Raw genomic sequence first — 27,246 nt, forward strand, 5'->3', positions numbered from 1 at the left:
TTTTTTTCAAATCAAAATAGTGCAAAAGCACATGTCGAAAAAACACTTTATCGCGTTCCATTTTTCACAAAGCAAAAGAAATTGTTGTTTAGGAAAATAATTGTGTATGCTGACTGAATGTTATCGAGAAATGTCGAAATTAATCACAAACTACCTGTTTCGTTAGTAATGACTACTAGAACTGTTTGCATTGCCATCTAACATTTGCGGGCGGAAACTAAGTTAAGGTCCTAATATCTCGATTTTGTGTTCTACCATGATAAAAAGGATTTATGACTGGACGTAAAGCAACAAAAATTAAGACACTTGCCTGAGCGCCGTCGACTCTATCATACGCATCTCGATGGTCAGACTGCTGCCGGATGAAACGAAGCTCTCCCCCAGAGAACACGGGCGACTGGTATTCTGCAGGATAGCATGATCGCAGGTCTTCGGTACTTTATCCTTGCAATATCTCGCCAACAGCGTGGTGTTGCTCGCAGGTCGCGCAAGAACGGGTTGAATCGGATCGCCCATCCTCTCCGCGTAACGTTGGCGTTCCTTCTCGCTGAAGCAAGAGCGTTACATGGGATTTTTGGTTCCGTCCATGAATGTTGGTTGCTCCATTTAATAACGAAAACAATTGCTAAAACTACTGTCAGAATTTGGAATATTAAAAAATCACTCAGAAGAAACAAAATTGTTATAATAAACAATCGCTAAAACTTGGAAAATTAAGAAATTATTCAGATAAAATTATCATGATGAACAATTGCTGAAACTTGAAACCTTAAGAAATCACCAGGAAGAGACGTAAATTATTACGACAAACTCGAACATTAGAGCAGAGAAAACGACCTAAAGAGAAAACAGACGTTTAATCTCTATTTCGAAGATTGATAAGACGAACGAGAAGTCCAGGTCGAATGGACCCACGGCACTCACCAGATGACGTCGTTGCACTCGGACAACGGCATCATCTCGCCATCCCAGACCATCAGCGTGGTCGAGCAGTCTTCGTCCGTGCTGGATAAACTGGTGCCTACGTGGAACTTGAGGATGGACAGCCAAACGCGGAATTGCGGCTGCGGCGGTCTCGGTGCAGGTCGCCGCCAGACGGTGCCGGGTCGCTGTTCAGGAAATTTCGGCAAGGGTCGCGGCGGCGTGGGACTCGGCGGGGTCGGCCCGGAGCCGCGGAGATGGTACAGGCACGTGCTGTTCCTCGGCAGTGAGTGACGGGGCGACGCCAGGACGCCGCCGCCGGTGCCTCTCAGCCAGAACTCGCAGCGCTTATTCTTGGCGTAGGTGGGCGATTCGGCGTCGACGAACGTGACCTGGAAGCCGACGCGTTCTCGTGTTGCGTGCCGTGCTCTGACGGGGCGGGCTTCGTCGCCGAGCGATTCACCCCTCGACGGGGGGCCCGCAGGAGGAAGACGGGGTGAGAGAGCGAGCGGCTTTCATGCGGATTGCTCGGGCGATCGCGTGTTCCCGCTCCTATCTGATTCGAATGTATTCCGCTGCGGTGTGTCGTTAGGAAATTTTACGGGATAATGCGACCGCCACAGTGATATCGTTGCCTTCGCTCTACGAGCTCTCGTTGGATTTTATGCGCGATCAACGGGCCGAAACGAGTCCTCAGGCGGGTCTCGATTTTTGATTATGCATACGGCGAGATTGCGATGATTTGTCTGGGTTCTCGCTGAAGGGTCATCAGCGAATGTATATTCTTCGTTCACTCCAGTTCCGTACATTTCTCTCGTTTGTAACGATTATTCACATTGATATCGCGTATAATATTTATTACTCAATGAAAGAGAGAGAAGGCCAATGGTGATCGCGGTTGTTGATGATAACGCGCAAATTAATATTAATTAATTCCACCGGCTCATCTCAACTAATTAATTACGTAATTATATTTTTATATTTGTCAGTTATAAAATTAAAAAATATTTTTATTTATATATTAAGTTATTATTTCAGCCTTTTTATAAAAAAAATACATTTTTATAGAGAAATCTTTCTTTGCTGAATTCACCAGGATTCGACAGACACACCGAGGAGATAAAACTTCGATGAGAGATGCAATTTATTCTTTCTCTTTCTCCCTCTCTCTCTCTCTCTCTCTCTCTCTCTCTCCCTCCCTTTTCTCGCTGCGTATTACTTCTACGCATCTAAAGTGTTTAATTTTATAGGTGATTAGAGGAAGGGGGTTGCGGATAGGATGGGCGTTAATTAAGGTGGCCATTATGCAGTTTACGGTGAAAGCTCTCACGTACTTGCACTTCTAATTGGAACCCATGTAGAGAATGGGGCGGCGTCGGATGTAAGAAGGTGCCATAAGGGGAGGTAGTAAACTCCACGAGAATCTCCGGGCCGCTGCTGATGGCCTCCGGTACCGGCTCCCCGCCGCCGCAGAATTTCAGGATCACTGGCTCCCTGGTGGTGTATCCGTCATACACCGTTACGTAGTCCTGCAAAGACAAATTTCCCCGTCGCAACGAAGAATAGACGGGCTGAACTTCGCGAACCAAGTTTCCGCACGGTACGTTCTACGTCCTATAATCCGCACTGTCGACGTTTAATTCCTTAAATAAAGGCTCTGACACGCGAATGCTCCGGCTAATATGTAGCTTAAGCTTCAGACGAAAAGCTAATTGGACGACTCTGATGCTTATCGCGAAAACGCGGGAAGATTCAAGGGCTCGTTGAAATTAAGAGACGAAGTCAAGAGAGACCGCCGAAACAACTTCGCTCTCGCGTCGCTCTGATTAACACGTCTGTTGTAACATTGGTAACGCAACAGTAAGCGCAACATCAAGCTTGGTTAGATGTTAGACGACCGAAGGGAAAGAAAAGCACGTAAATAGGAAAGGAAGCCTTATCCAGGGTCGCCATTCGGAATAACAGCGTTAAATCACACCGTGATGGTCTGAACTTGTGCGGCTGCGTTTAATATTCTTCGATTCCTAGTCACGCCTAGCTCTTATATCTGTTTTCCTTTCTTTTTTCCGAGACAGCGTATTGTCTATTAACGCATGTAATGTTTTCCAACATTCCGAGCAATGCTCTCTTTTTTTTTCTTTTTTTGCTTGATGCGCCACCCCGGTGGAAATATCTCGCGATTTCGCTCGCTACCACGAAGAATGCGGCACTTAAAGAGTTTCCGTCGGCGGAGAGGAGATCGCTATGCAAGAGCAGGGCGGTTTACTTGGCAAACTGGTCACGTTGCTTCGCGACGGCCGTGCTCTCTTTCTGTCTCTTCCTCTTTCTCTTTCCGCCCCTTCGTCTTGGTCTCTGTCGCGAATTTATAACAGCTAATCCAATTTTCGCGGCGGCTTTACGTACCTGAACGACGTCGCAATCTTGCCAGAGACGCAGTTCCCGAGGTGGCGGCTCGGCTTGAGTAGCTGGTCGCGCCCTCACAGCTACCAATTGGCCTCGGGGTTGTTTTACGTGTATTAAGGCGTGCTTGCCCGCCGGCACTTCGTGCTGCCTCACCTATAAACCAGGTGCGAATCAGTCTATTTGCACTCACTCGGAACGCTCGCGTATACACACGGCTTTTTATCCCGACACTTAAACCTATTCCGTTACATATGTTCCGCGACGAATATGATTGGGGAATTCCTGTTGAAGAGAAAATAGCAGATGGCGACCATGCGAGATATAATTGCGTGTATTCGTGTACGGTGGCAGGAAACGAATTTCTATATTGTCAAAGTGTAAAACGATAAGCAAGCAACAGGCTAATGAGAGCCAAAATCAGATATTTTAATGAACTATTATTTAAGGTACGTGTGTTCGCTGAAGGTTCAAGTGAAAGGACCAAATCGTTCACTTAATATTGAGCTATATAATAAGTAATTTAGGATTTTTCAGATAAAATCAAACGATGCATATAAGATGCGTGTGAGATTATTATTACTAACATTATAGTAGAGTTTAATTTAAAGAGTGGTATTTTCTTGACTATAATTTATAATCACATTATTTTTTTATGTAATTATAGTTGCAAATATCAGAAATTTTTTTCTCATTGTAAACGAAAATTCGCTGAAAGAACAGCATTGAGTTTTTATTGGCCTATTTTTCACTCTTATATTTTTATAGAACATTTTGTTTATTACGTTCGCTACTAACGTTATGTATGTGTGACAGCAACAAAATCTGTTTCTATATCCTCACTGACAAATCAAATTTAATTTACGCAATTACGTAAACGAGGGAAAAACAAGCGTTGAAATTAGTTTTTTTGAGGAGAACACCTCAAATAAACCCTAGCAGCGACCGTGTTGGGACATCTTGTCTTCTTATTTCCATATTGTCGTTCACCTGTTTCGCGAATTGAGCCGGCGGGACGTGACGGATAGCCGAAATCAGCTCTTTCTCCTTCGGACATCGACGGCTTTACGATGCTGAGCGTGATAAAGACCAAGATGGCCGATGTCGTTGTTGCGAGATAAGCTCGCGCTAGAAATACACTGACGGAGATCGCGAGCTTCTCATTCGTAATCGAAGTCTATCTAGCGCAAGTCCCACGAGTGTGTCTCACCCGTCCGGTTGCGCGCGCGAGGAGAACAAACGACCGCCTCCGGCGTCGAAACGGCGAGCCGTAAATTTCCGCGGTGCCTTCACGTGTTTCGTCTATCGGCTCGAGGACGACCGGGGGCATCGAGCGCGGGCATGATTAGTTTCGCCGCGTCGATGAAATATGTTTACAGGATGCCGACATTATTACCGATCGCCCCCGGCCGTCGAGAAAACGCACGATGATGAACTGCGGCTCTCGTGCAAAAGCGCGCGTTTAAAGAGTTTACTCTCGCTTCAAGTGAACTGCTGAAAATTATACAAAAATTTCACTCACTTCAACACTTGTTGCGACAAAAACGCATTCGTAGTTAACGTTTCGTGAGAAATTTAACACTGGCGATCTTGCAACCTTATGGCAAGCAATACAGATGACTATTATTCCAGTATAGGTTCGTAAGAAGTGATGTCATCCAAACAAAAAACTTACCGTTATAAATGTTACATATCAGAAAACGAGGTACAGAAGAAAGAACAGTATTTACTGCACCAGAAAACTGCTGTTTAAGCTTTGAATAGCACGGTGCTGATTTAAACGTAGCAAGATAGTATCATGAAATTAGCTTGAAATCGACACTTATTATTTAGATAGAAAATAGATATGTAAAAACGTAATTTTCTTCGATAAATAGCGAATTTGTGAGCAGTCCTTTTGATGGAGTCCAGCGCCGCCGAAAATATACTTAAGCGCCCTACACACCTGGTGCATGAACTTCTTAGGCTTGAACAGAGCTGGCTGTTCAACGAGAAGGAAGTCTGCTGGGAAGAACAACGAGTGGGGGCAGACAAGCAAGGAATTTCGGAGGTTTCTCTTGTGCTCGACTCGATTCATGGTGGCGAGAAGAATCGCCGAGAGAATCGCCCTCCTGGTTTCTCGCTGATCGGGCTATCGCCGCCGGCGCGTCCACGTGACCTCGCACTTGGCCGGCGACCAACCGTACTGCGCGAGTGAAAAATTCTTCCGGTCAGAAAACCCCCGTCGGCCCGGCGCACGATGATTTACGTGACGAGGAGGCTCACGGCCGACTCGCACGGCTCTGCGAGATGCTAAGGGGAAATAATGGCCGCCGGAAGAGGACCGGCCGAAAATTTGTTAACCGCGCGCGCGAGGAAGCGTGCCATTTTTACGACTTCCGCCGCAGGTGTGTCTGCTTGAAACAGAAATATGAGCCGTGTCGGGGCCCCGTGGGGAGAGAGAAAGAGAGAAAGAGAGGGAGAATGAGAGGAGCCCCGTTGTCTGACTATGTCGATCGTATATCACTGCTTAGCGTCTGCTCGACGACGACGACGACGGGGCAAATTAATTCGGACCGATGATACATTATCCTAACGACGCCTGATACAGCGCTCCTTTCATGAGAGGCGCCTCTCCTTGCAGAAAACTCCACGGCCTTTCGTGAACGTATTATCTGCACGACGCTGAATATTTCCCCGTCTGATTAATATAGCACGTCGTCTTCGAGAATTCCGGCTTAAAATCATGTATGTGAGCGAAAGATCGTCGCGATTAACATCGTCCGGGATGGAACACGCCGAATTTCTCTGCAATTTTCCGCACGAATGGCGTACGTCCGGCGCGCCACTGGCATTCTGCGATATAAACCGCGCGCTTTTCACAGTTACGCGACCGGAATAAGGAAGAAAAAGAGTACACAACGCGCACGCACGTACACACACACATACATACATACAAACACGACAGACACACGCTTTGTCGTCGGTGGCAATTTAGGTGAGCCTTACCGCGTAATAGCAGGTGAGATTGCGGGGATAGAGCCCGGGGAAGTTAGGCGACTGCAATCTGCACTTCTTCCGGTCGCAGTCGGTGAATATACGGGAGCAATAAGTCCCGGATATTAGGTCCCCTAAGAACTGCTCCGAGCTCGGCTTCGTAGGTGGTGGCACGTGTTGCTCGACCATTTGCACCGGCATCGCCATGGACGTGTTCGCGTACTCGACGGACGTGCGCTCGGTCGACGCCGGCGTCCCGACGACCTGCGTTATTCCTGACCACGTGACGTTGGAATTTTAATCATCGACGGCTAGAGTATCGGCAAATTCTTTGTCCGCGCAATTTCAATGATCGCCGAGTCACGTCCATCTCGCCCCGCAATTTTGCCAAACCGGCAGTCCGAACGAGTCTGCTTTTGGGAGATTTAATTCGAACGTTATCGATATCAATCGATCGCGGCAGATTTCGGAAGAGTCGTACCATAGATGTTTTGTAATGATGAAAACGATAATACACATACAATTTTGATCCTCTTTTAATTATTGAGATTCTATCATGGAGAAAGTTGCTTGCGACCAACAATAGTTGTTCCGAATTCAATGTTGGGCGTTAATCGATGGTAATCTTCTTTGACTAAAATAATCGGCAAATCGATGATCAAATTTAACCAACCGTTATGTGTGCAATCACAAGTAATTTAATCTACTGACGAAATCAATTATTAATCGGTGTGTAACCAATCACATCCAAGTCTGATTAATAATTAGTTTCATCTGTCGTGATGGAATTGTTTGTGATTTTATACATGACGACTGATTAATTCTGATTATCGATTTGCCGATTATTTTAGTTAAGCAAGATTTTCATTGATTAATACCCAATAACCGCTGTCAAGCGGTTTTAGTTGTAAACTTCTCCTTTGAAATCATGGAGCGCAAGCAAGATATTTAATTGCAATTCTGATCGCAAGAAAACCTAGCTTTCTTCTAGACCAGAGCTCGGAATTAGTTTTTACGACGATCACGCGAAACTGAAAAAACTGAGTTTATGTGAAAAAAAGACAGAGAGAGAGAGAGAGAGAGAGAGAGAGAGAGAGAGAGAGAGAGAGAGAGAGAGGGATGGTGAACGGAAACGGAGCGGCCCATTTCGGCCGATTCTCGGGAGCTACGCCTTCCATCTTCCCGAAATGGGCAACTAATTCCGAGTTCTGTTCTAGACTGTCAATGACTAAGAGGACGCTAATAATTTGATGTTTTATCTTAATGTATTCATCAAATACGCGACAACGACGAGAAAGCTCGAGTTGAATTCCGTTCGAACAACGCTTATCGGAGATGTCTGACTCGTTTAGGAGGCGATCGAGTCGAGCTTACGGCAAAATCAGTGTAGGAAAGGTAAGCCGCACGAAGCTCTGGGGGGACAAATGTCGATCGTGTTACGAGGCACAAACTTCGACGGACGTGCTCGAAATTTGTAACCTGAGAGCTGATCACCTACCGACGAAGGGATTCCCGTAGCGCACCACCGCGTCCGATTTCCTGATCATCTTGTACGCCATCCTGAAGTCGAAGTTGAATCCCGTCTGATCTTTGCTGAGCCTGAGCAGCTTGAGGATGATAGAGACGCTGGGGGTCTCGCTGTAGTAGATCGCCGGTCCCCAGGATGTGCCGCACCAGAGACCGCCGACGTCCGGACGCTGCGCTTCCGAGATCTGCAACGACCCGTCCGGGCATCCTTCCGCGGTGAAGGACACGAATTTGCCCAGGGTGAAGCTGTCGAAGGTCAGCTGCAACCGAAAAACCGGCTGACTAACGGGGAGAAAAAGAAGGAAGAAAATGTCTTAATGGCCTTCAGCTCCGAATTGAACAATTTTATCGTTTACCGCATAGAAATTCCTCTAAATTTTCTCAGATGCAGCATAGATTCCGATTGAAATGCGTAAGTTTTATCCAAAATTGGTTATCCTACTATGATTCCTTAATTAGAAACTCCCTTCTGATCCCAAACATGGGTTCTCTTTCCAGAATCGAAACAAGAATACAATTCCTTCTTTTTTTCAGTTGGTAATGTCGGTGTACTTTCACGGTACCAAATAGGAAACTCCACTTTTATACTATTGCACTCTATCGATTTAACTATTGTGTTCAATGGAATAAAAAATAAAAAATAAAATATTTGTAAAATATTTTGAATATTTTACTAAATGAAATTTGCGAAGATCAACATATTTTATTCAATTCTAGCGTGAAATGAAAACCAGAGGAAATATGGAGAAAATTTTGAATTTTCTCACTCAGAGAGACAATCGCATATATGAAATATTATACTTCTAACTAGAAGCCATAATTGCTTTGGGAAATCGGATTGGATGCTATTTGGATTTCAAGATATTTTCTATGCGGGCATTTACTTATGAAACGAGTTATCATGTTCTGCGACGTTGGCAAAAATTGATTAGAGCGACGGAATTACAATAACCTAAATTTATAACCGTAATTTTGAATACCTAAACGTAGATTTCTAATTTTTCCATTCACCTGCTCGTCCCCATTTATCTTGCACGCGCGCGCGCGCATGGACATTTATCTCCCGATTTTCCCGATTGATTTGTTTCCCGCGTTTTTCGCATTTGCATCTTGTAACAAGATTTTAACGGGTGACGTCGAAAGTGAGTAGGTGAGCGGTGCTTTTTTTTTTATTGTTGGGGCTTCCGTTTCGCTCGGTTTCAGGCAAATAAATTCGCGTCGGCGTCATCGAGCATCGATCGAGCCGTCAGGAGTTGATGGTCGCGTGGTTTTTTGCCGTGAGAGGAACAGAGAGGAAGAGCCGGTCTGCGCGATTAAAGTATCGATGCTGTCCCGCTCCGGCAACGACAGCGACAGCTTACATGCATACAGTTTACGTGTATATACATGTATACATGTATACTGTCTCGCGAGTGACACGATCGAGCGCGATGTGAATTACATTAGTCGTCCCGTTCAAGATCACTTTGCAATTTCGGTCTTTTAAAAGTGCACCACTCCTCGTTCCAACGTGTCGGCTCAGGTGCTTCAATATTCCGTAAGCGCCGGAGATGGATTCATGAAACGTCAAATTGCTACTCGAGTACGAAGAAGGGGCGCTCGACTAGACGGACCGCGCGTTTTATATGTTGACTCCTCGCGAACTCCGCGGTCGGCTGCTGTATCTCGTATCTAGGTATATCACTGCGAATTTTAGCGCGGCTGTGGCCCCTTTGACGCGCGACACCGGTAAACATCTGCACACGGACTGCACCATCGACACCGTGCGAGAAATTCCCGTGACGCCGACTGTGCAGCTATGAGAAAGCCGGTAAACACTGCCGTGTAAATAATTCGATGGTGCGGCACCGGAGTTTCGGCGTGGAAAGTTCTCGCGCACGTTTCCGTTCTCCATCCTTCTCTCTCTCTCTGTCTCTCTCTCTCTCTCTCTCTCTCTCTCTCTCTCTCTCTGCCTTTTTTTCACGTAAACTCAGTTTTTTCAGTTTCGCGTGATCGTCGTAAAAATGCGCGGCGCTTATTAGAAATTCCGCTGTTAATTCCTCAGTCCGCCAAGTCGGACGGAAAATAACTAGCTTCGGTGGCGCGCGCATGTTCGCAGAAACAGACAATACTCTTTTGTTCCATACGAAAGTTCCGTGGGGGAAAGAGATGGAGAGAAAGGGGGAAGAGCAGGAAAGCGGGAGCGGATGTGTAATTTATTTAAAATTTCTCCAGCGAGAGAAACGCTTGATGCGGTGCCGCTCGTATTATGTCCCACTGTTTGCAAGAGAAATAATTGGAAATATAGCGGGCGAGCGCGCAACGAACTAATCGATACTTCCCCGTTTGTTGGTGGGGCCCATCGGCATCGTTAATGTGCGATTCGATAAAAACTTAGCTGTTCGGAATTTAATTTGCTACATAATCCAGACTCCGTTCTGTCTCCGGCGCGTTTCTTCGCGTCGAACTTCGTTTCACTTCGTTAATGCGCGCTTTAATTAAAGTCCGATTCCGTGGAGCGTAATTCACTGCGCATTCCCAATGGGCGTTTTTCTCAGTAGCCGGCGAATGAATGGAATCGACACGAGTTCGCTTCTTTGCGATAAATAATAACGTACAGTCGGCGTGCATACACACTGTCTGAATTTAAATACGGTGCTGGTTGTGCGTGCAGGTAGAGCGTATTAAATTAGAAAGAAAAATTCTGTACCATTTTTCATAAATGGCGCCTTTGTTATCAAGATATTGCAGATTAATTTGCAAATAGATCATCTTTATATAGATCATCTTTCGTTAAGAACGCAAAACTGAGACTCTGCATTGCAAATCCAAATTAAAGTTTCTCGTATTAATTTGTGCTTGAAAGGAAACACAAAAATCGATGTCTTTCGCGTTAACATGACTATACCGATCCGTCCTTATTTCACAGGAGAACGACTCCATGTCCATCGGGAGCGCGATAATTTCCTCTTTCCAACGGTTTTTGTTTCAGGTCGCTACGATGTCTACAAGCAGAGTTATTGACGTTTGTATCGATCGGCGCTCTAGATCAGCCGGCGTCACCCCTTTAACGGCTCTGGGGTAAGTCAGGATGAGACGTGTGAATGTAAACAATAGCTGCGTTCTGCAGCGCTATTTTGGGAAGCGATATCGCGCGCATCCCACTCCGCACCTTGACGAGGACGGTCACGTCACGCGTTCACTGCGGCCTTCACTTCACGAGCTTGGCGACCAACTGTCGTGGCGCTCAGTCTCAGAGCCGTCAACTTCACAAAACCCCTGCGGGGTTCTCTCTAAATCCTGAAAAATTCCTACTGCAATTAGCATTGTATCGTTGTAATTATAATAATATAAATGTGTTTTAGGGTAACGTAGATAGAAACATCACGTTTTTGTAGAAATAACACGCATAGAGAACGTTTTAGGAATCAGGGAGAATCCCGCTAGGTCTAAGGCCCATATCAGACTACGGATTAAGATTGAGATTGAATTGAAAATTGGCCAATCAGAGCAAAGTTCATCAAACTTGAGCTTAGTAAATTTTGCTCTGATTGACTAAATTTCAATTCAATCTTAATACTATAGTCTGATACGGGCTTTATGAAGCTGACAGCCCTAAGGCTAAGAGCCCCGCGACAGTCAATCGTTGGATCTGCTAAGCAGTGCTGCGAGTTCGAGTAACTTTTGGTGCGTTCGCTTTGGGCGTTTACGTGCTTAAGCGTCATTCTATCTTTATTGCTCATTACCTGCGGGAAAAAGATAGAATGACGCTTACGGCGCAAAGCGCCCAAAGCGAACGCACTAAAAGTTACCCGAATTTGCAGCACTACCGCTAAGTAATGGCACGCAGCGACTCGCTGTATCCACTTCACGACACAAAAAGCGTCGTCACTTCGATCATATGGTCGCTTTGGCCACGCGGGTGCTTTGATCATGTGGTCGTTCATCTGTCTTAAAGACAAGAACAGAATAATCACAAATATGGCGCGTGAATGCGAGAACAAGTGCCGTCGTTCACACTGGCGTTATGTCGAATCGAAAAATGCGGCTTTAAACGATTATAGCAAAGTCTGTAATAGAATTCGTTATACCAAATTCAACTTTCTGAAATTAGCAGCTTACAACAACACTGTCTATGTTTACAAAGTGCATCGATAATGCACGGAGAAAAATAATTTGCTGGCTCAGCAAATTTTCTGCTAGTTTAACAAAATCTTTCCGTTATTATATGGACAGCAAAAAGATTTGCTAGGAGTATTAATCACTAATTGCTGGATATAATTTGCTGAATCTACAAATTATTTTGCTATAAGAACCATGATGGATTTATATAAGCAGTTGCAGTTTTGTTCCGATGGCAAATAAATTTTCTAAGGATACATTATTTTGCATCGATAGCAAATTAATAACGTGATTCTTAGGATTCTTAGGAAATATACTCAACAAATTTTTTTATCCTGGCAGAAGTAGTTTCAACGAAACTACTTTTGCTTAGATAACGAATAATTTGTTAAATTAGTTACGTCAACTAAATTTTTTTGCTGTCATCACGAATATGCAGTAGCAACGACGATTTTGCTAAAAGAGCAAAATTATTTTTCTCCGTGAACTTTGAAGAGTATATACCGTAACGCGATAATTGATACATCTCAACCGCTCCTCTCACCTGCACTATATCACCGAAATCGTCACCTGGCGCGTTGAAGGTGAGCTTGCAAATGTAAGGCACCTTATCCTCCTTCGGTCGATGCAGCTCCAGGTCGTATGTCTTCCCCACGTCGCCGTAATACGTTTTATTGCAAGCTGTAACAGGAAACATTAAAACACCGTGATCTCACGTTCACGTTATCTTTAGTAAAAGAAGCGAACGTCTACCTCTGTCTCTATTTATTTTCGAGATTATTATCATGCCTCCTCTTTCGCCGTGGAATTTGCGAAGTTTATAATCAGTCGACAAAGAACTCGCCGTTTATCGGGAATTCATTCGATAGTACGAAACTACTGTTGCGATTTTGCGTCCGTACTGTCTAACATAAAACATCGGGGGATCGAGGAGATAGTGGAATGCGGTTTCTTCCGCGACTCAATGAATCGTATAACGAATGGCTGCCGTAAATATTGAACAGCCGTGCAAATAATTGTTGGTAGAAATTGAACCTCGTCGGGATGTGCTTCTAGCCACGAGATAATAAATTTACATCACTACTAGCCGGTAATGTAGCGCTCACTTTTAGTGGCTAGATAAATAAGTTAGCTAGTGATTAAACAAACGAAATTACACTTATGAAATAAAAAGCCATAAGTAGTTGCTAGCCACTAATACAACTAATAAACTCAATAGCTAGTGATTAAACAAACGAAATTACACTTATGAAATAAAAAGCCATAAGTAGTTGCTAGCCACTAATACAACTAATAAACTCAATTCTGCATTTTTTATTTTTTTATGAAATTAACGTAACTTCAATTTTGACTTGCTATCTAACTTTAAAACGCTACTAGCGATATAATAGCTAATATTTTAGAATAGACATCGCCACATACACATCTACTCTATTATATCTCATATATAATGGCTAGGCAACGGCTGAACCACAAAGTCAATTCTATATTTCACCGTATAATTAACCAGTAACGAATTAGTGTGTAACAAGCTGGAAAATTTAATGTGGCCTGTACTAGCTAGCTGGAATACTAGCTTTTGTGATTCAAGCCGACTAGTTACGTTTCTATTCGGGTACTCGCAGGGTATGTGCGATAGTCGTACGATCACGTCGATCGCGTACACTCGCAGATCGAATAATCTCTGCGTCGGTGGCTTTATGTTGTCTAACAGGCTAAAGTACGTTGTTCTGCAGTGGCTACCTGCCTTATCTTCCTAAAGACAGTTTCTTACCGCCTCGACAACACGCCGTCTCGCAGCCGTCCGTAAATTTTCTTTCGCGCGAATAGCATTTCTCAAGCGTGGAGAGAGCACTTCTCAGTGCCCGTGAAAAATCGTGTCCGTCGCGGGAAATTTATGGGGAATGATGAAGCCGGTCGAACACGCCTTCCATCCCCGCGAGATACTTCGCTATATCTTTATTTCGTAAAAAATGCTGCGCTCTTTAACTCTCTCTTGTCCACGGCGATGTATTATGATTATCGCACAGTTATCGTCTATATCTATGCGGATATTATATTGCGGAAAATTATTATTATTATAATCATTTTTCGGTGTATACAAGTTAAAAAACTTGTGTACAAATGTTAAAATTTTCACGTGTTACTCATTTTTTATTGTTATTTTAAAGTAAAATTAACGTATTACCGATATGATATTTATTTTCGTGATATTTTAATATTATTAATTATTATTATTAATTATTATTATATATATATATATTAATTATTATTATTATTATTAATATTTTAATATTATATTAATACCAACTTAATAATTTGTATGTTATTTAGTTGTCTCTTGTATGTTATTTAGAAATTAAATATTATTTTAAGTCCTATTATAACATAATTATTTAAAAAATAACATTTCTTAAAGTCACTTTAACATTGACAAGAATGAAGAAGCGAGTCTTCAGCAAAATGTCCCATCAACATTCTTTACGAGTTATTTTATAATTACTGTTTCATATACTTTTTTGCTATTTTTTATGTTATTTTTACAAAAGTTAAACCTAAAGTCGGAGTGACAAACATAAATGTAAAGAAAAAATCGGTGAGTGTCAATTAATTAACATTCCTAATTCATCGGTAAGTAACACACCACGAATGAGTTATTTTTACACGAAATTTAGAACGAACTTTTGGGACATGTTAGAAATGTTAAAATTAGTATTTAATTTTTTATCGTGTAACCATAATCCAGTATTCAATTACAACTTCTCGGGCATTTAACGAGACGACGTGTAAGCGGCTGTTAGATCCGCATTAATCATCTCTCAACGGCTCTTTTATCTTGATCTTTCACGTCGCGGTCCTGGCAATAAGTCATTATCCCGTTGGCCGTACTGGGGGCTCCGTTTTAGCTCTCTGCGGAATTAGTATTCTTACCGAACGGCCGCTGGAATTAACTCGATTACAGAGCACTCAATGTGATCACGAGATTAGAGACGACAGACTGAGATAAAGGGTCCATAAATTAATCGTAATAATTCATACATTTCTGCCGGAAGAAATCTCATTTAAAGTCGAGCAAATGCACGAAAGGGGTACGTGCACCTCGCTGCATGCAGCGGAGCGTTATGCGCACATATCTACGTGCATATGTGCTTTTCAATATCCCTCTCTGCTGTCGGCGACGAATTCGCGAAATATGCGCAACCGTTTCTCCGCGGCGAGCGCACCTGCGCGCCGAAGGTATCGCGAAAAATTCGCCGAATGCCGTAACCCAGCGGCGCGGTATTCCCGCCTCCTCATCAACCGCAGGCCGACTCCATCAGGGAGATTACGAGGAACGATCCCGGGAGGATCGTAGAACATGCCAAGATAAGGAATTGATGGAAGATGGTAATGAATTATCGATGACTCACGTCGTTTGTTTCGTGCCAGGCATTCCGGCTCGATGTTTCGGATGAGAAACGACGAGCGAGCGAGCGAGCGAGCGAGCGAGCGAGCGAACGAACGAACGAACGAACGAACGAACGAACGAACGAACGAACGAACGAACGAACGAACGAACGAACGAACGAACGAACGAACGTACATACGAAAAAGGCAGCGAACGAACGAACGAACGAACGAGGAAACGACGACCGCACAACCCTTCTCTGCCCTGTCCTGCCCTTCTTCATTCATGTTTAATGGCATCCGCACGGTGGGCCTGGAAAAACAGCGCTCGATCAAAGCCCGCAAATAGGACTTGCTACGGAGATCCCGATGAAAGGCGCACGCGATCGACGAACCGTGATATTTCTGGCGAACGAGCGCGCAGCAGAGATATATAAAGATTATTTATTTAAGGAGATTCGCGCGGGCCGCGCAAAGGACAGACCACAAATCTGTTCGAGTGCTTATCGATAATTCAACTGAGACGATTCTTCTTCCAGCTGGATTTGTTGATGCGTCGCCTGAGACGATCGCGTGTCGAGTCGCCAGGCACGCGTGTCTCGAGAGATTTCTTGCCATCCGAGAGCAGCAACACGTGGTGAATTCGCGGTGTCGCGCTTTAAGAAGCGCGAAGATGCTCCGGAATATATACAGCGTGTTTGACAATTGATGACACCCGTTGTGAGCGAGTAAAGCTTGTCAGATTGAACACAACGTTCCTCCTACCATCTCGCAAGCGGAAAATTTTGAATTATTGATTAAAGAAGATCGACGAATTATCAGACTCGATACAATGAACGGGCTGTAATGCTGACGTCTGCCTGTGCTTATACATTAGAATAAATTGAACAAAAAAACCCTCTACCATTTTACAAGTAACAAGTACTATTCAATCAATGAAAACGGCCCTGTGGTATCTCAAGACTATACACAGAGAATCAAAAAGGAATACACAGAGACAGATATCGTTCTGCTGCTGAGAGAAGCAATCACTCAATTCACTTTTCTTCTTCTAATCTTAAGTTATTTTAAGTCATTAGTAGTGAATGTTTTCTTGTGAATAGTAGTCTTGAAATACATGTTTTGGGTGAATTTATAACAGATTTGCAGGTACCAATTTATATACCAATTTATGGAATATTTGAAGGACGCAACATTTACTCGAATGCAGTATGTATTACTCACTTAATACTTTTTCGTATTAATACTTAACACAATCTTGAATGTGGGATTGGGCTGTGAATCTCCGGCCGAAAGAATCGCGACGTAATATCGGAAGCAGATAAATTCGACGAAATAATGAATGAGCGTTTTCTTGATAGAAAAGTTAATTATTTAGGGTATTCATTATGCAGCCAGTAGAGAGCTCAGTGTAATGTTCGTATAATATTCATCGAGGTCAAATTTTTTAAACTTTCATACGAATGTATGTTCGGACACGAGCGTCAGTTCGTTCAAAATTACAATAGATCGCGGAGCTCGTGGCACTAACCTAGTCTAAATCTTTATCGGGCGATTTCCCGATTTCTTCGGATCACCGCCATCTCTTTAAATTCCCCGCTAATACATTCTCGATGCTTTCTTCCTTCTCCTTTTTATCCTCAGAAGGATAAGCGCGATCCGAAGGAATTTCCCGTTCTTCGATATCACTCATCGACGAAGATGAACCCAAAGCTGCGACAAACAATGGCACATTTATTCAAGAGATTCTGTTAAAACTTCCTGGCTTTACGTTTGCAATTGTTGAGCGATTAAACTACGTGCAAAATCAATTCAACTTTTATTTTTCTCGACGTGAGATCGATGAGCTCGCTCCAGCGATGTCGACTTCTTCTTAACCGCCTTCTCCCACCCCCTCACGTCTCCCGCGAGTACTCGTCTCTCGGGGGTTGTTACCACCCCGCTTTGGGAGCCACTGTTCCAAACCGCTCGCGCAACTTGTTCACGATTCCCATCGATTAGACGAATCGGGAATGTGCTCGTCGAACGCGGCCTGCTTTGGCTTCCCATCGTGAGACCCACGCGGAATTACCCCCTAGTTTCGGTTGGTTACACACCGAACTATTGTAAGGCTTCAAGGGCTCATTGTGGATGTATAGCACTGGAAATCAAGGGTTCGTTGGATAGACGAGCACGCCGCAGAAGCAAATGGTTCTCTCTCTCTCTCTCTCTTGCCGTCCCTGCTGTCCTCCCCACCCATTCTCCCTGGCATGCACACACACGAACAATACGCGCCGTTTCCAGGCATCGGGTCATTCCTAATCAGAACTCCGGCTTGCTGGTCTAATGCATCACTCTGGAGTCACGTGTTTGTCTCGATACGATCCCTTTTAACAATCACGAATTGCCTCCAGTACTGGGAACACGTGGTGGCAATCGTGCGCTACGCGACAGCAGCACGAATTTCGTTGATAATTCGCGTCTACTTTCAAAAGAAATTTATTCTGTTCCGTACACTGAGAGAAAAAAGACAGTTGGATTGATAAAATCGGCGGTCACTCGGCTTCAAGGAAATATCGTCCATTGAACAAATCATTTGTTAGTGCAATAATAAGTTGCGTCGATATAATTACTGAGCAAGTTGCAATTATTGAAACAGTTGATAACTCACATTACAGCAGCTCGACTAAATGTTCGCTTGGATGAATTTTGATTGTTCAAACACAGTCTCTCATTAGTTCAACCATTTCTTGTTTCGGTGTACGTACGTGCCGCGGGCAAAAATAATGTTAGCGCAGAGCTCAGCGTTTTTTTTTTTTTTTCATATAATTTCATATTAAACGGAAAAATATTACTATAGAGAGAGTGCTTTTATTCAAATGGAAACAATATTTTATAACGGATATACTTTTATTGCGCAATATTTTTTTATTCCTCAAAATTATATTTCACGGAAAAATTGAAATTGTAAAGACTTCCTCCGATGCAAAAATGAATAATTCGTGTGCAAACACGATCATCTCCATCAGGTATAAATGTAACAGGACCGCGTGTCAGGTGTTTCATCGAAATCCTTTGTAAATGTTCCCCGATTATCATGTAGATTTTAACTAATTAAACAACTTGATGCCCCGATATATTTCAAGGGGTCGGAAAGTTCAGTATAACATTACGAGTTTTGAGCGATTAACGAAATTTACGTGTCCGTCTGATTAATGGTCGACATAGACCATTTCGTTCCGTCAACCCGAGACGTGTCTGACCGTAGGTAGCTGCTACTACTGCTATTACTACTGCGGCGTCGAGGAGCCTCTCCGGCGGTAGCGGCTGACGAATGGCTGGTTTCTGTCACTGCCGTGGCACAACCGCCGAGTGGTTCAACGTTGCACGAGCATTTAACCCGCGAAAGCGGATTTTCTAGCGACGTTGCGATTATTAACTCGCGTTCTTAGCCGTAGTAATGCCGAGCGAGCCAATTCCCGGTACTCCGTTACGAGCGAAAAAATAAAATCGCATCGCAGAAATTCGCGCAAACGAGTAATATGGATTAATTCTACCTCGTAAATATGTAACGTGTTAACAAAAGTAACATTATATTTCACGCTACGATTCTTTCGAGTTTTTTCCGAATTTTAGATGCAATATTTCGGCGACTTTAGAGAGAAGACTTTGGAGAGGTGATTCCGAAAGACGTACGCTTCCCTTTCCTTCTTGTGCTTCTCCCAATTTTATTCTACGCGATTCTCCTTGGAATCAATGAATCTACAGTGTGAACGTACGTGTACTTTTAACAATCTCAAGCACACCGTTATTTTGCTTGCGATTCTCATTTTCTTCCACGACTCTTTTATCGACGACACACACGGGCGTGGTCGTGTGATCAAGATGCAAAAACGATAATTCCAAGTCGACTATATCGAGAGTTACGACAACGAGGTTCTACGTATCCTGTCGCCGGTGGATAGATGAGCACAACAGGAAAGCAGAAGCGATGCGGCGCCGTAGCACGCGACAGAAATACGATGGAAGGCGGCCACAACGTTTTTAGTATCAGCAGATAGAGTCTTACGTTGCCGTTGTCGTCGCCTTTCGTCTTTCGAGGTACGTGGACAAACCGACCGGGACGGACAACGAGAGCGAATGTATATCCTTTCTGAACGGTCCGGACACAGCCGCGATGTTGTTCCATCTTTCTTTGGTTTGTCTACCACCTTTCTTGGCCTTTTTCCGCACCGTACCTTTGCACTTTATTCGAAATCTCTCTCTCTTTTCCGTCGGATTCCTTTGAAATGTCACGTTGTAGAGATTTTTGCTACTGAAAAATTTACGGAAATCCCGATTATAGCTTTTCTCGTTTATTAAGTGGAAATTTCAGTTCTTTTAGGAAGAAAGCGAGTGGATTGATCGGCGAATAAATTGAGAATTTCAGAGGATAAATTAAAAAAAGTTGATTGATATGTATCAGGAATTATATATAAGAGAGAGGAAAGCGGCATTAAATTGAACATTGATGCGAGGAATGAAGGGAAAGAAGCAGAAGAATCACGAATAGACGCGCTTGACGTGAGCGATATTTCGAGACTATATTGACGATTTTTAATTGTCTCGCATTTCGGCCATCCGCTCGCGATAGTTAAACGAGGGGTAGTTCGGCTAAACGTGTCCTTTGTACGGCGCAATCGAATTCGAGTTGGCAAAGTAGGGACGCCGCGCCGTGCACAATTGGCGCCGAGCCAAGCGCACTTAACAATGCCTGAAAATCCGGGATTCGCAATGAATGCCTCCTTCCAGCTGCCGGGCCCGTGAATTTGCCGATAGTTCCGTCGGGTCAAACGCGGAGGAACATTGATATCTAACCGCGGCGCCGACTAGTTTCAACTTTAAAAAATGTCCGTTGATTTTAAGTCAATTGGTCGAATAATAAAACCTGATTTAGAGCTGATTTTTTTGATTTTGAACAACCTCTTGGTAAGTTAATTAATAGTTAACTCATATGTCTGTCTTTGTTTCTCCATAAAATTAGACATATGATTTGTGAAGATAAAGGCAAAGATATATGATATTATGAAGTTGAAGACAATATAATTTACCTATTATCCCGAGTAGAAATTTATCTAGTTTCTGACCAGTAACTGTCCAGGAATTTTTGGTAACTAGCTAGTTTTTTGTCAGTTTTCTTGGCTAGAAACTGACTGGTTTGGTCGACACTCACTTCGTCAAAAACTGGACAGAATTAAACAGTTTCAGATCAGTTTTTAATTAGATTTTGATGAGTATTTAACCTGTTTATTAGCAGTTTCTAAGCAGTTTTTTACTAGTTTCTATGTAGTTTTTGACTATTTCATAAGCATTTTTTTGTCGGTTTTTGGTTGGAATAATCAACTCTTATACTCACAGAGATATCCTAAAGGAACTTCTCTCTCTTTCTTTCTCTCTCCATGTCCCTTCTTCTCCTTCTCTCCTTCTCTTTGCTTTCTCTTTGCCTTCTCTCTGTTTCTCGTTATCCTTGGATGTTTGCGACAATATATCTTCAAGATCACGCGTCATTACGGGGCTTCGTGCGAGCAACGAATAATAAAAAGAGATACGAGTTCTCGACGAGGCCTGTCTCGTCGCGACGACGCTTGGATTTTTCGCAGCTGGCGAAAAATAGAGGCGTCGTCGTTGCCGTCGTAGCTCACACACGTGAAAATTCTATGACGCGTGGCTGCTGTGTCGGGCCGGCGAATTCGCGTCGCATTCCACTTGGCATAGTCGGTGTAAAAGCGTAAAAGCGAGGCACAACCTGGTGGAACAAGAGGACGATGCGCGAGCGAGCGGTACGAAATTGAAAACAAGAGAAATCGCACGTGAAGTCGAGCATGAGCTTCGCAGGGGGTTTTGCGCGGGACTCGTCTGATTAAAGGGCAGGCATAATATCGTCTGCCGAAGATTGTGTGTGTGCACATGAGTGCGCACAATTTTGCGCGTGTACGTGGTGTATGTGTGTGTGTGTGCGTGGCTTAGTGTATGCACGTGTTAAGATAGAAGGTAAGCAACGCGACGTATTCACGACGTGCTCGTGTCGACGTGATGTCGAGCTCGCAGCTCAAGACAAACGACTGAAAACTGCTCTCTCTTTCTCTCTCTCTCTCTCTCTCTCTCTCTCTCTCTCTGCCTTACATGAGCGACTTTTGCACGAGTGTCGGGAGAAATGTAATTTGCGAATGAGGAACAACGATTTTGCGCGCGTTTCGTGATAACGATAATTCGACGGATTATCATAATGATAATATAACCACATTCACCGTGATAGGAAATCGATTTACCCCTGCGGATAGTACAATAGAGTGTAGTTATAACTGTAGCTGTTTATATACATATTCTATCAATTGTTACAATAGCGGAAATTATTAAATTGGTTTTACGCTGTACATGTAAACAAATACGGCCGGTTACCAAACGGAGTTTGGGTTTGGGCCGTGTAAATTCAGTCAATGGCCCGACACATGGTCGATTGCGCAATAAAACGAGAAATAAAAGCGAAAAGGAGGAAAAACCGAAAAAGGGATTACATTTATCGGCGCAGGATTACGTTTATCGGCGATTAGTAATCGTCGATCGCGCTCTATTCGCGCACCCTCTCGCCGAATGATTGTTCGCGAATAATGGGCGAGTGCGTTTCGCTGTCGCGAAATGTTGAAGAGGAGCCGCTACGCGGGTGCCAACCACTTGAGTAACACGGAGGCGTACCTGCGAGTGACATTCCCGTAGTTGCTTCGTGTCTTCTCACCGGGATAAGCCGCGTTCACGCTTTTACACGAGATTTAAAGGTTCAGGCCCGCTTGGAAGTCTCAGAATGGAGACAAATTTCTGGAGTCACTCTTTAACGTAACGGAATGGGATATCATCAAACTGTAAAGACATTTATGTAGAGCATAGTTTGAACTGTCATTTCGATATGTTTATATAGTTGTGATCCATCTTTAACCTCTTAGGTTGGATTTTTCGCGGAGCTGTATCTCTGTACGGCAAAGTTCGACTTTACGCGGACTGCGCGTAAACAATGTAGCACTGCGATTTGTATCTGGTAATGCTTTTCACTACGCAAGTACATTAGAACACAGTTTTAGATGAATAAATTATAATTTATTAGAAATAAAAGTGAGCCACTATAGTGACGTACCGTTCAGAAAGATGACATAAGCGAAAGCCACTACAGTAGCTAAGAGGTTAAAAGTGTAACAAGCCTGAAGCTTCGGTATCTCGATTTGGATAGTTTACACGATCTCTCGCGATATTTTCAATGGATTTGAAAAATTCTGAACTTAAAAATAAAAGTTTTTGGAGGAAAATTTTTCTTTCACTATTTTTATTCACAGAGATGTGTAAAAAAATGTTGGAATATTAGAAAAGAAATCGAAGATTTGTATGATTCTCACATTTTTTGAAATTTCAAAAAGACTTTGTAAGTGCACAAAAAAACTGTTTTGGAATACAAATATTTTTTGCTTTTTGACCTCAAACAAACCTGGCCGGAGAAATCATGCATTTCCTCCAAATCGAGAAATTAAAATTGAAGACAGTTGATTTGAACATAATGAAGTGAACGTACCAATTATGCATTATACAAATGCACTTACGGTTTGTAGGATACTCCATTCCGTTGCGTTTAAAAGTACCCCTGAAATTCACCTTCATTTTGGAATTCCAGACTGGAACCTTGGGAGAACCCTTTAAATCCACCTCGGAACAGCGAAGTACTGTTTATCGAGGGCTCAACGCGAATGGCGCGACTTCGTTGAAAGCGCAAAATGACATTCGAGTCGGATCAGCGAGGCCATTCACGGCGGCCAGGTACGCGTGCCCGATCCTCGCGTCCCGTTGCATTCGCGCGCGCGCCGAGAGCGCAAGATTAATGTCTACGAGCGGCTGTCGCGTCGCGATAAGAGTTATCGCTTCTATTTCGGAAAAGGCAATTACATTTTTTACACTCCACTCCACGTCGTCGCGAGGAAATGTAATGTTCCACGGGAATATAAGGAGCGCCCAGAAAACGCGCGTGGATAAGCTTTGTTTCTCCTCGTGGAAAAATGACGGCCCGAATTCGGCCGCGCACAGGCCTTAATATGAGCGTATGAAGGAGTAAAGAGACATTCGCGTATGACATACACGTGAACGGTACTCGCAGCGGCGCGCTCGCGACAGTTATATTGCGCGGGGGAATAATGACGACGGGCAGCTGACTCGCAATGATAAGCGTTATCCCTTCTACTCCGCGAGGCATAGTACGTCCGTCACATGTTTCACGAATAAGCAACAACGCTGTCATGTGCAGAGTGTGCACGGAATGTTTCAAACGATCAAGTTGCGATTAATGTTTCGCGGATAACAATAAAGGGGGAAGTATGTGTTGAGTCAAAAGTTTTAGCTTTACCTTAGACCTAAATATTTTAAAATCTGTATATTCTGACAAGTAAACCTACTCAGAAAGTACATTCCGATTTCATTCTAATTTGGTACAAATGTAGAAGTACAAGAAATATTTAGATCATATTTTTTTATTTTGGTCCACTTTGAGTTTTACGAACAGTTTATAGCTTTTAATGTTCTCACTCCTATCATCAATAAGTAGAACAAAAATGCATAAGAAATAAAATTGAATACAAGATACAGTTAAATAATTTTAACAAAATCGGCATAGTTGAGACACAAATCATTTATGAATTTCTTTAATCAAGATTCCAACCAAAATATTTTAAATCTGTGCTAAATTAGTCAAAAATGGTTCGAATCTCGGCCAAACCGAGAAATTATTTGTATAAATAATTTTTTTCAACTTTTTACATGTTTTGTTTAAACATTTTATTATTTATACAAATAATTTTACACATTTGACTTCATATTCATAATCAACAAATCAAAAACGCCTACATCTTATATTCAATTTTATTTCTTATGCATTTTTGTTGCACTTGTTTATGATAGGAGTAAGAACATTAAAAGGCTATAAACTCAAAGTGGGACAAAATGAAAAAAATATGACCTAAATATTGTTTTATACTTCTATATTTGTGCCAAATTAGAAAGAAATCGAAGTGTAACTTTTAGATAGGTTTACTTGTAAGTATCAGTATACAGTATACAGATTAATATATGTGCAGAACGCATGAAAAGTAAAATTCTACTTATCGCCTCAAAATGGCAAGAAACGCACGAAATGTCACTCGTAGGTTGTAAAGAGGAACTCTCGGCAAAGCTAGTAGTTTGAATAAAATCAAAAGAGGCTGACTTCAGAGTATCAGAATAGAAGTTAAATGGAATATTGATATCGAAAAGGTAGAATCAAGATCTCTCGACTCGGGATTGTACAACGAAAACAAGTAAATAATTCCGTGCTTAATTTTCCGCTTGAAAGTACTATTATATATCATCACCTGAAATTAGCAATCCCTGTTTTCCAGACGTAAATCTATCATCGTTGGGACACATCGACGCGGTTTAATCGTTTAAATTAAAAGCGCTTCTCTGTAAAAATAAAAATTCCTGCGATAACTTCTGCATCCCTATATATCTTCACGATTTCACTTGAATTTTCAGAGGCTTTGTATATTGGAAGATATTCATGATGGAGTTTTGATAATAACTACTGCAGCAGTAACGCCAGCAATTATACTGTGCTACGGTGCCCTTTGGCGACCGACATGACATTTAAACGAAACAAACGAAGGTATAATCGCGGCGTATTTAATTCTGCATTATGAAATATTAATTAGATAGCAATGCGTTATTACAAGAGAGGACATCGCACGACCAAACGAATTATCGCTGGCGCTCTGTGCAATAAACGCGCTTAACAGGTGGTGGTCTTTTTAATGCATAGGGCAACGAAATAATGTTCTTATCCCGTGGATTATCTCCGGAAATGAGTTTCGGGCGAAGATTATGCCCGCGTGCTCCCCGGTGTACGATAAATTTGACGAAATAACAGAGCGCGCGCGGCGTCGCGGTTCGCGAAACTTGTGCACCCCCTTACGTAAATTCAGCTTCCGCTCTTCGAGAATGCGGCAGCGGGGCTGGCAGACGGACGAACGTGTTTCGAACGGCTCCTCTCCTCGCGCGCGACTAAAGTACGCCGAAAATACGCTCCTTGTCGTTAAAAATACGTAGCTTTGCCGATCGCGTGCACCAAGATACACACAAGTGCAAGATATACGAGACGAGTTTCTCGGGCGGCAGCGAGCGCTTTAGTCGAGCGCAAGTCGGACGGCCGTTGGACAAAATGCCGCGCCAGAACGAATGCAATTTCGCGACGTAATCAGCACGATTTTGTCGCAACGTACGTTTACGTGACTCTGTTTGAATTACCGCCTGTCTCGCGACACGTTAAAATTCGTCGATATGAAGAAAATAGAGCGCCATAAATTCGGCTTATCGGCGCGCTACCCAGACCATATCTAATAAGGGAGCGCGCCGCTCTCCCTCATATGAGGAAAACGGTGTTTTCTTTTTCCATTTTCACTTCAAACTCTCGCCGACGCCGCCCGATTCGACCGTACGCCGCCATTTCTCGCTGATGATATCCCATCGCTGGAGAGGAAACTTTGATCGGACGCCCTATGCAAATTGCCCTACTTTCTCTCGCTCGTTCGTTCGCCTCTCTCTCTCTCTCTCTCTCTCTCTCTCTCTCTCTCTCTCTCTCTCTCTCTCTCTTGCTTCACACAGTTTGCGTCAGCGTGTTGTTATTATTTTTTTTATCCTTGCGAAGTCGACGCGATACAGCGTTATGAGAGATTGATGGTCGAGAAAGAGGCAAGGAGAAAGGAAAGGGGAGAGGAAGAGAGAGAAAGAGAGAGAGAGAGAGAGACTGAACTTTTTGTTTTCTCCGCGGGTCCTTCAAAATATGCTTGTTTTTAAACGCGACTTTACCTCCAGAACGTTTTTTGCGATTTTATTCGCTCGGGAGCACATCGTCTCGCGCGGCGATACGAAAATTAACAGAGCGAAAGAAAGCTTTCAGTTGGGATCGTTCGTTTCCCGGCTTTGCGGAGTCTCACGCTGCAGATTGTATTGATTTTGCTTAACGGTGGAATAGGAAAATAGATAATGACGAGGGCGAAGACAAGCTGGCGAAAGAGGAAATTAACTGACGGAACTGTGTGCTGCAGTTCACCTTGCCGTTTTATGTTCGAGAGAAACCGCCGTTCCGCAATTTGGTCTGTACTGAGACCGCAAGCCTGTACACCTCTCGATATTCACGATGCGACGACTGCATTTTTGGGAAGATATCTGTGGCCGGAGAAAGGCCTGTGACAGGACTGCGCGACATATGAGTGATCGATATTAAGCAAGCATATATTCTGTACTGAGCCGCGCGGAGTAACAATGTAAACAGTTTATACGACATGTTGTTAGCACGAAAGTACACAAGTAATCCGTTTATTCTGCTAATAGTTGTTTGATTAATCGTCTCATCCGCAAAATATTACGGGCTTCTCCTCGTGCAAAATTCGGACTTAAGACCGACGGTTCGTCGAAGATCGTAAACAAACGTAACGAATAGAATTTTGTGTACTTTCCCAACGAACTCCTCCACGTTAAATAATCCTTACGCTTCTTTATTCTCTCGTGCGCGCGATTTTTCCGTTTTGCAGACTCCACGCTTCAATAATTATCCCTAAAGCAGAACTATTCGACAGGAGGAGTTATGTGTTACAACTCGAACGACGCGACGCATCGTCTATTTATTTCAGCAGCCGCCCTGATTACGGCCGGATTTCTTTTCCCGACCAAACAAATTACAAACGCCCGAGAGGCTATTTTTACCCAAGAATAACAACATTTCCCTCTATTTTTGGCGAGGCACGAGAGAGGCGCTGCGGAAGATTAATCAGTGGTTTCCAAGAGACCTACTTTCCCGTTTCCGTTCTACGAAGTTCCACCGCGGCCCTTCTACCTCGCACCCCCCCCCCCCCC

General features: G+C 43.3%; 1 protein-coding gene across 2 annotated transcripts in view; it reads right to left on the minus strand.

The window, feature by feature from the left end:
- Positions 1 to 27,246, minus strand: part of LOC116849938 — a 246,731-nt gene that overhangs the window by 27,367 nt on the left and 192,118 nt on the right. For both annotated transcript variants that reach the window (XM_032827629.1, XM_032827639.1), the window contains 7 exons: positions 12,470 to 12,606; positions 7,796 to 8,084; positions 6,310 to 6,572; positions 3,325 to 3,477; positions 2,256 to 2,450; positions 925 to 1,313; positions 311 to 547 (listed from right to left, as the gene is read on the minus strand). In XM_032827629.1, coding sequence (XP_032683520.1) covers positions 311 to 547; positions 925 to 1,313; positions 2,256 to 2,450; positions 3,325 to 3,477; positions 6,310 to 6,572; positions 7,796 to 8,084; positions 12,470 to 12,606 — 1,663 coding nt within the window. The remainder of the gene's footprint in view (positions 1 to 310; positions 548 to 924; positions 1,314 to 2,255; positions 2,451 to 3,324; positions 3,478 to 6,309; positions 6,573 to 7,795; positions 8,085 to 12,469; positions 12,607 to 27,246) is intronic.

The sequence above is a fragment of the Odontomachus brunneus genome, unplaced genomic scaffold (genome assembly GCF_010583005.1).
Source record: "Odontomachus brunneus isolate Ranch 3 - 2012 unplaced genomic scaffold, Obru_v1 Obru_scaffold_005, whole genome shotgun sequence".
NCBI lineage: Eukaryota > Metazoa > Arthropoda > Insecta > Hymenoptera > Formicidae > Odontomachus > Odontomachus brunneus.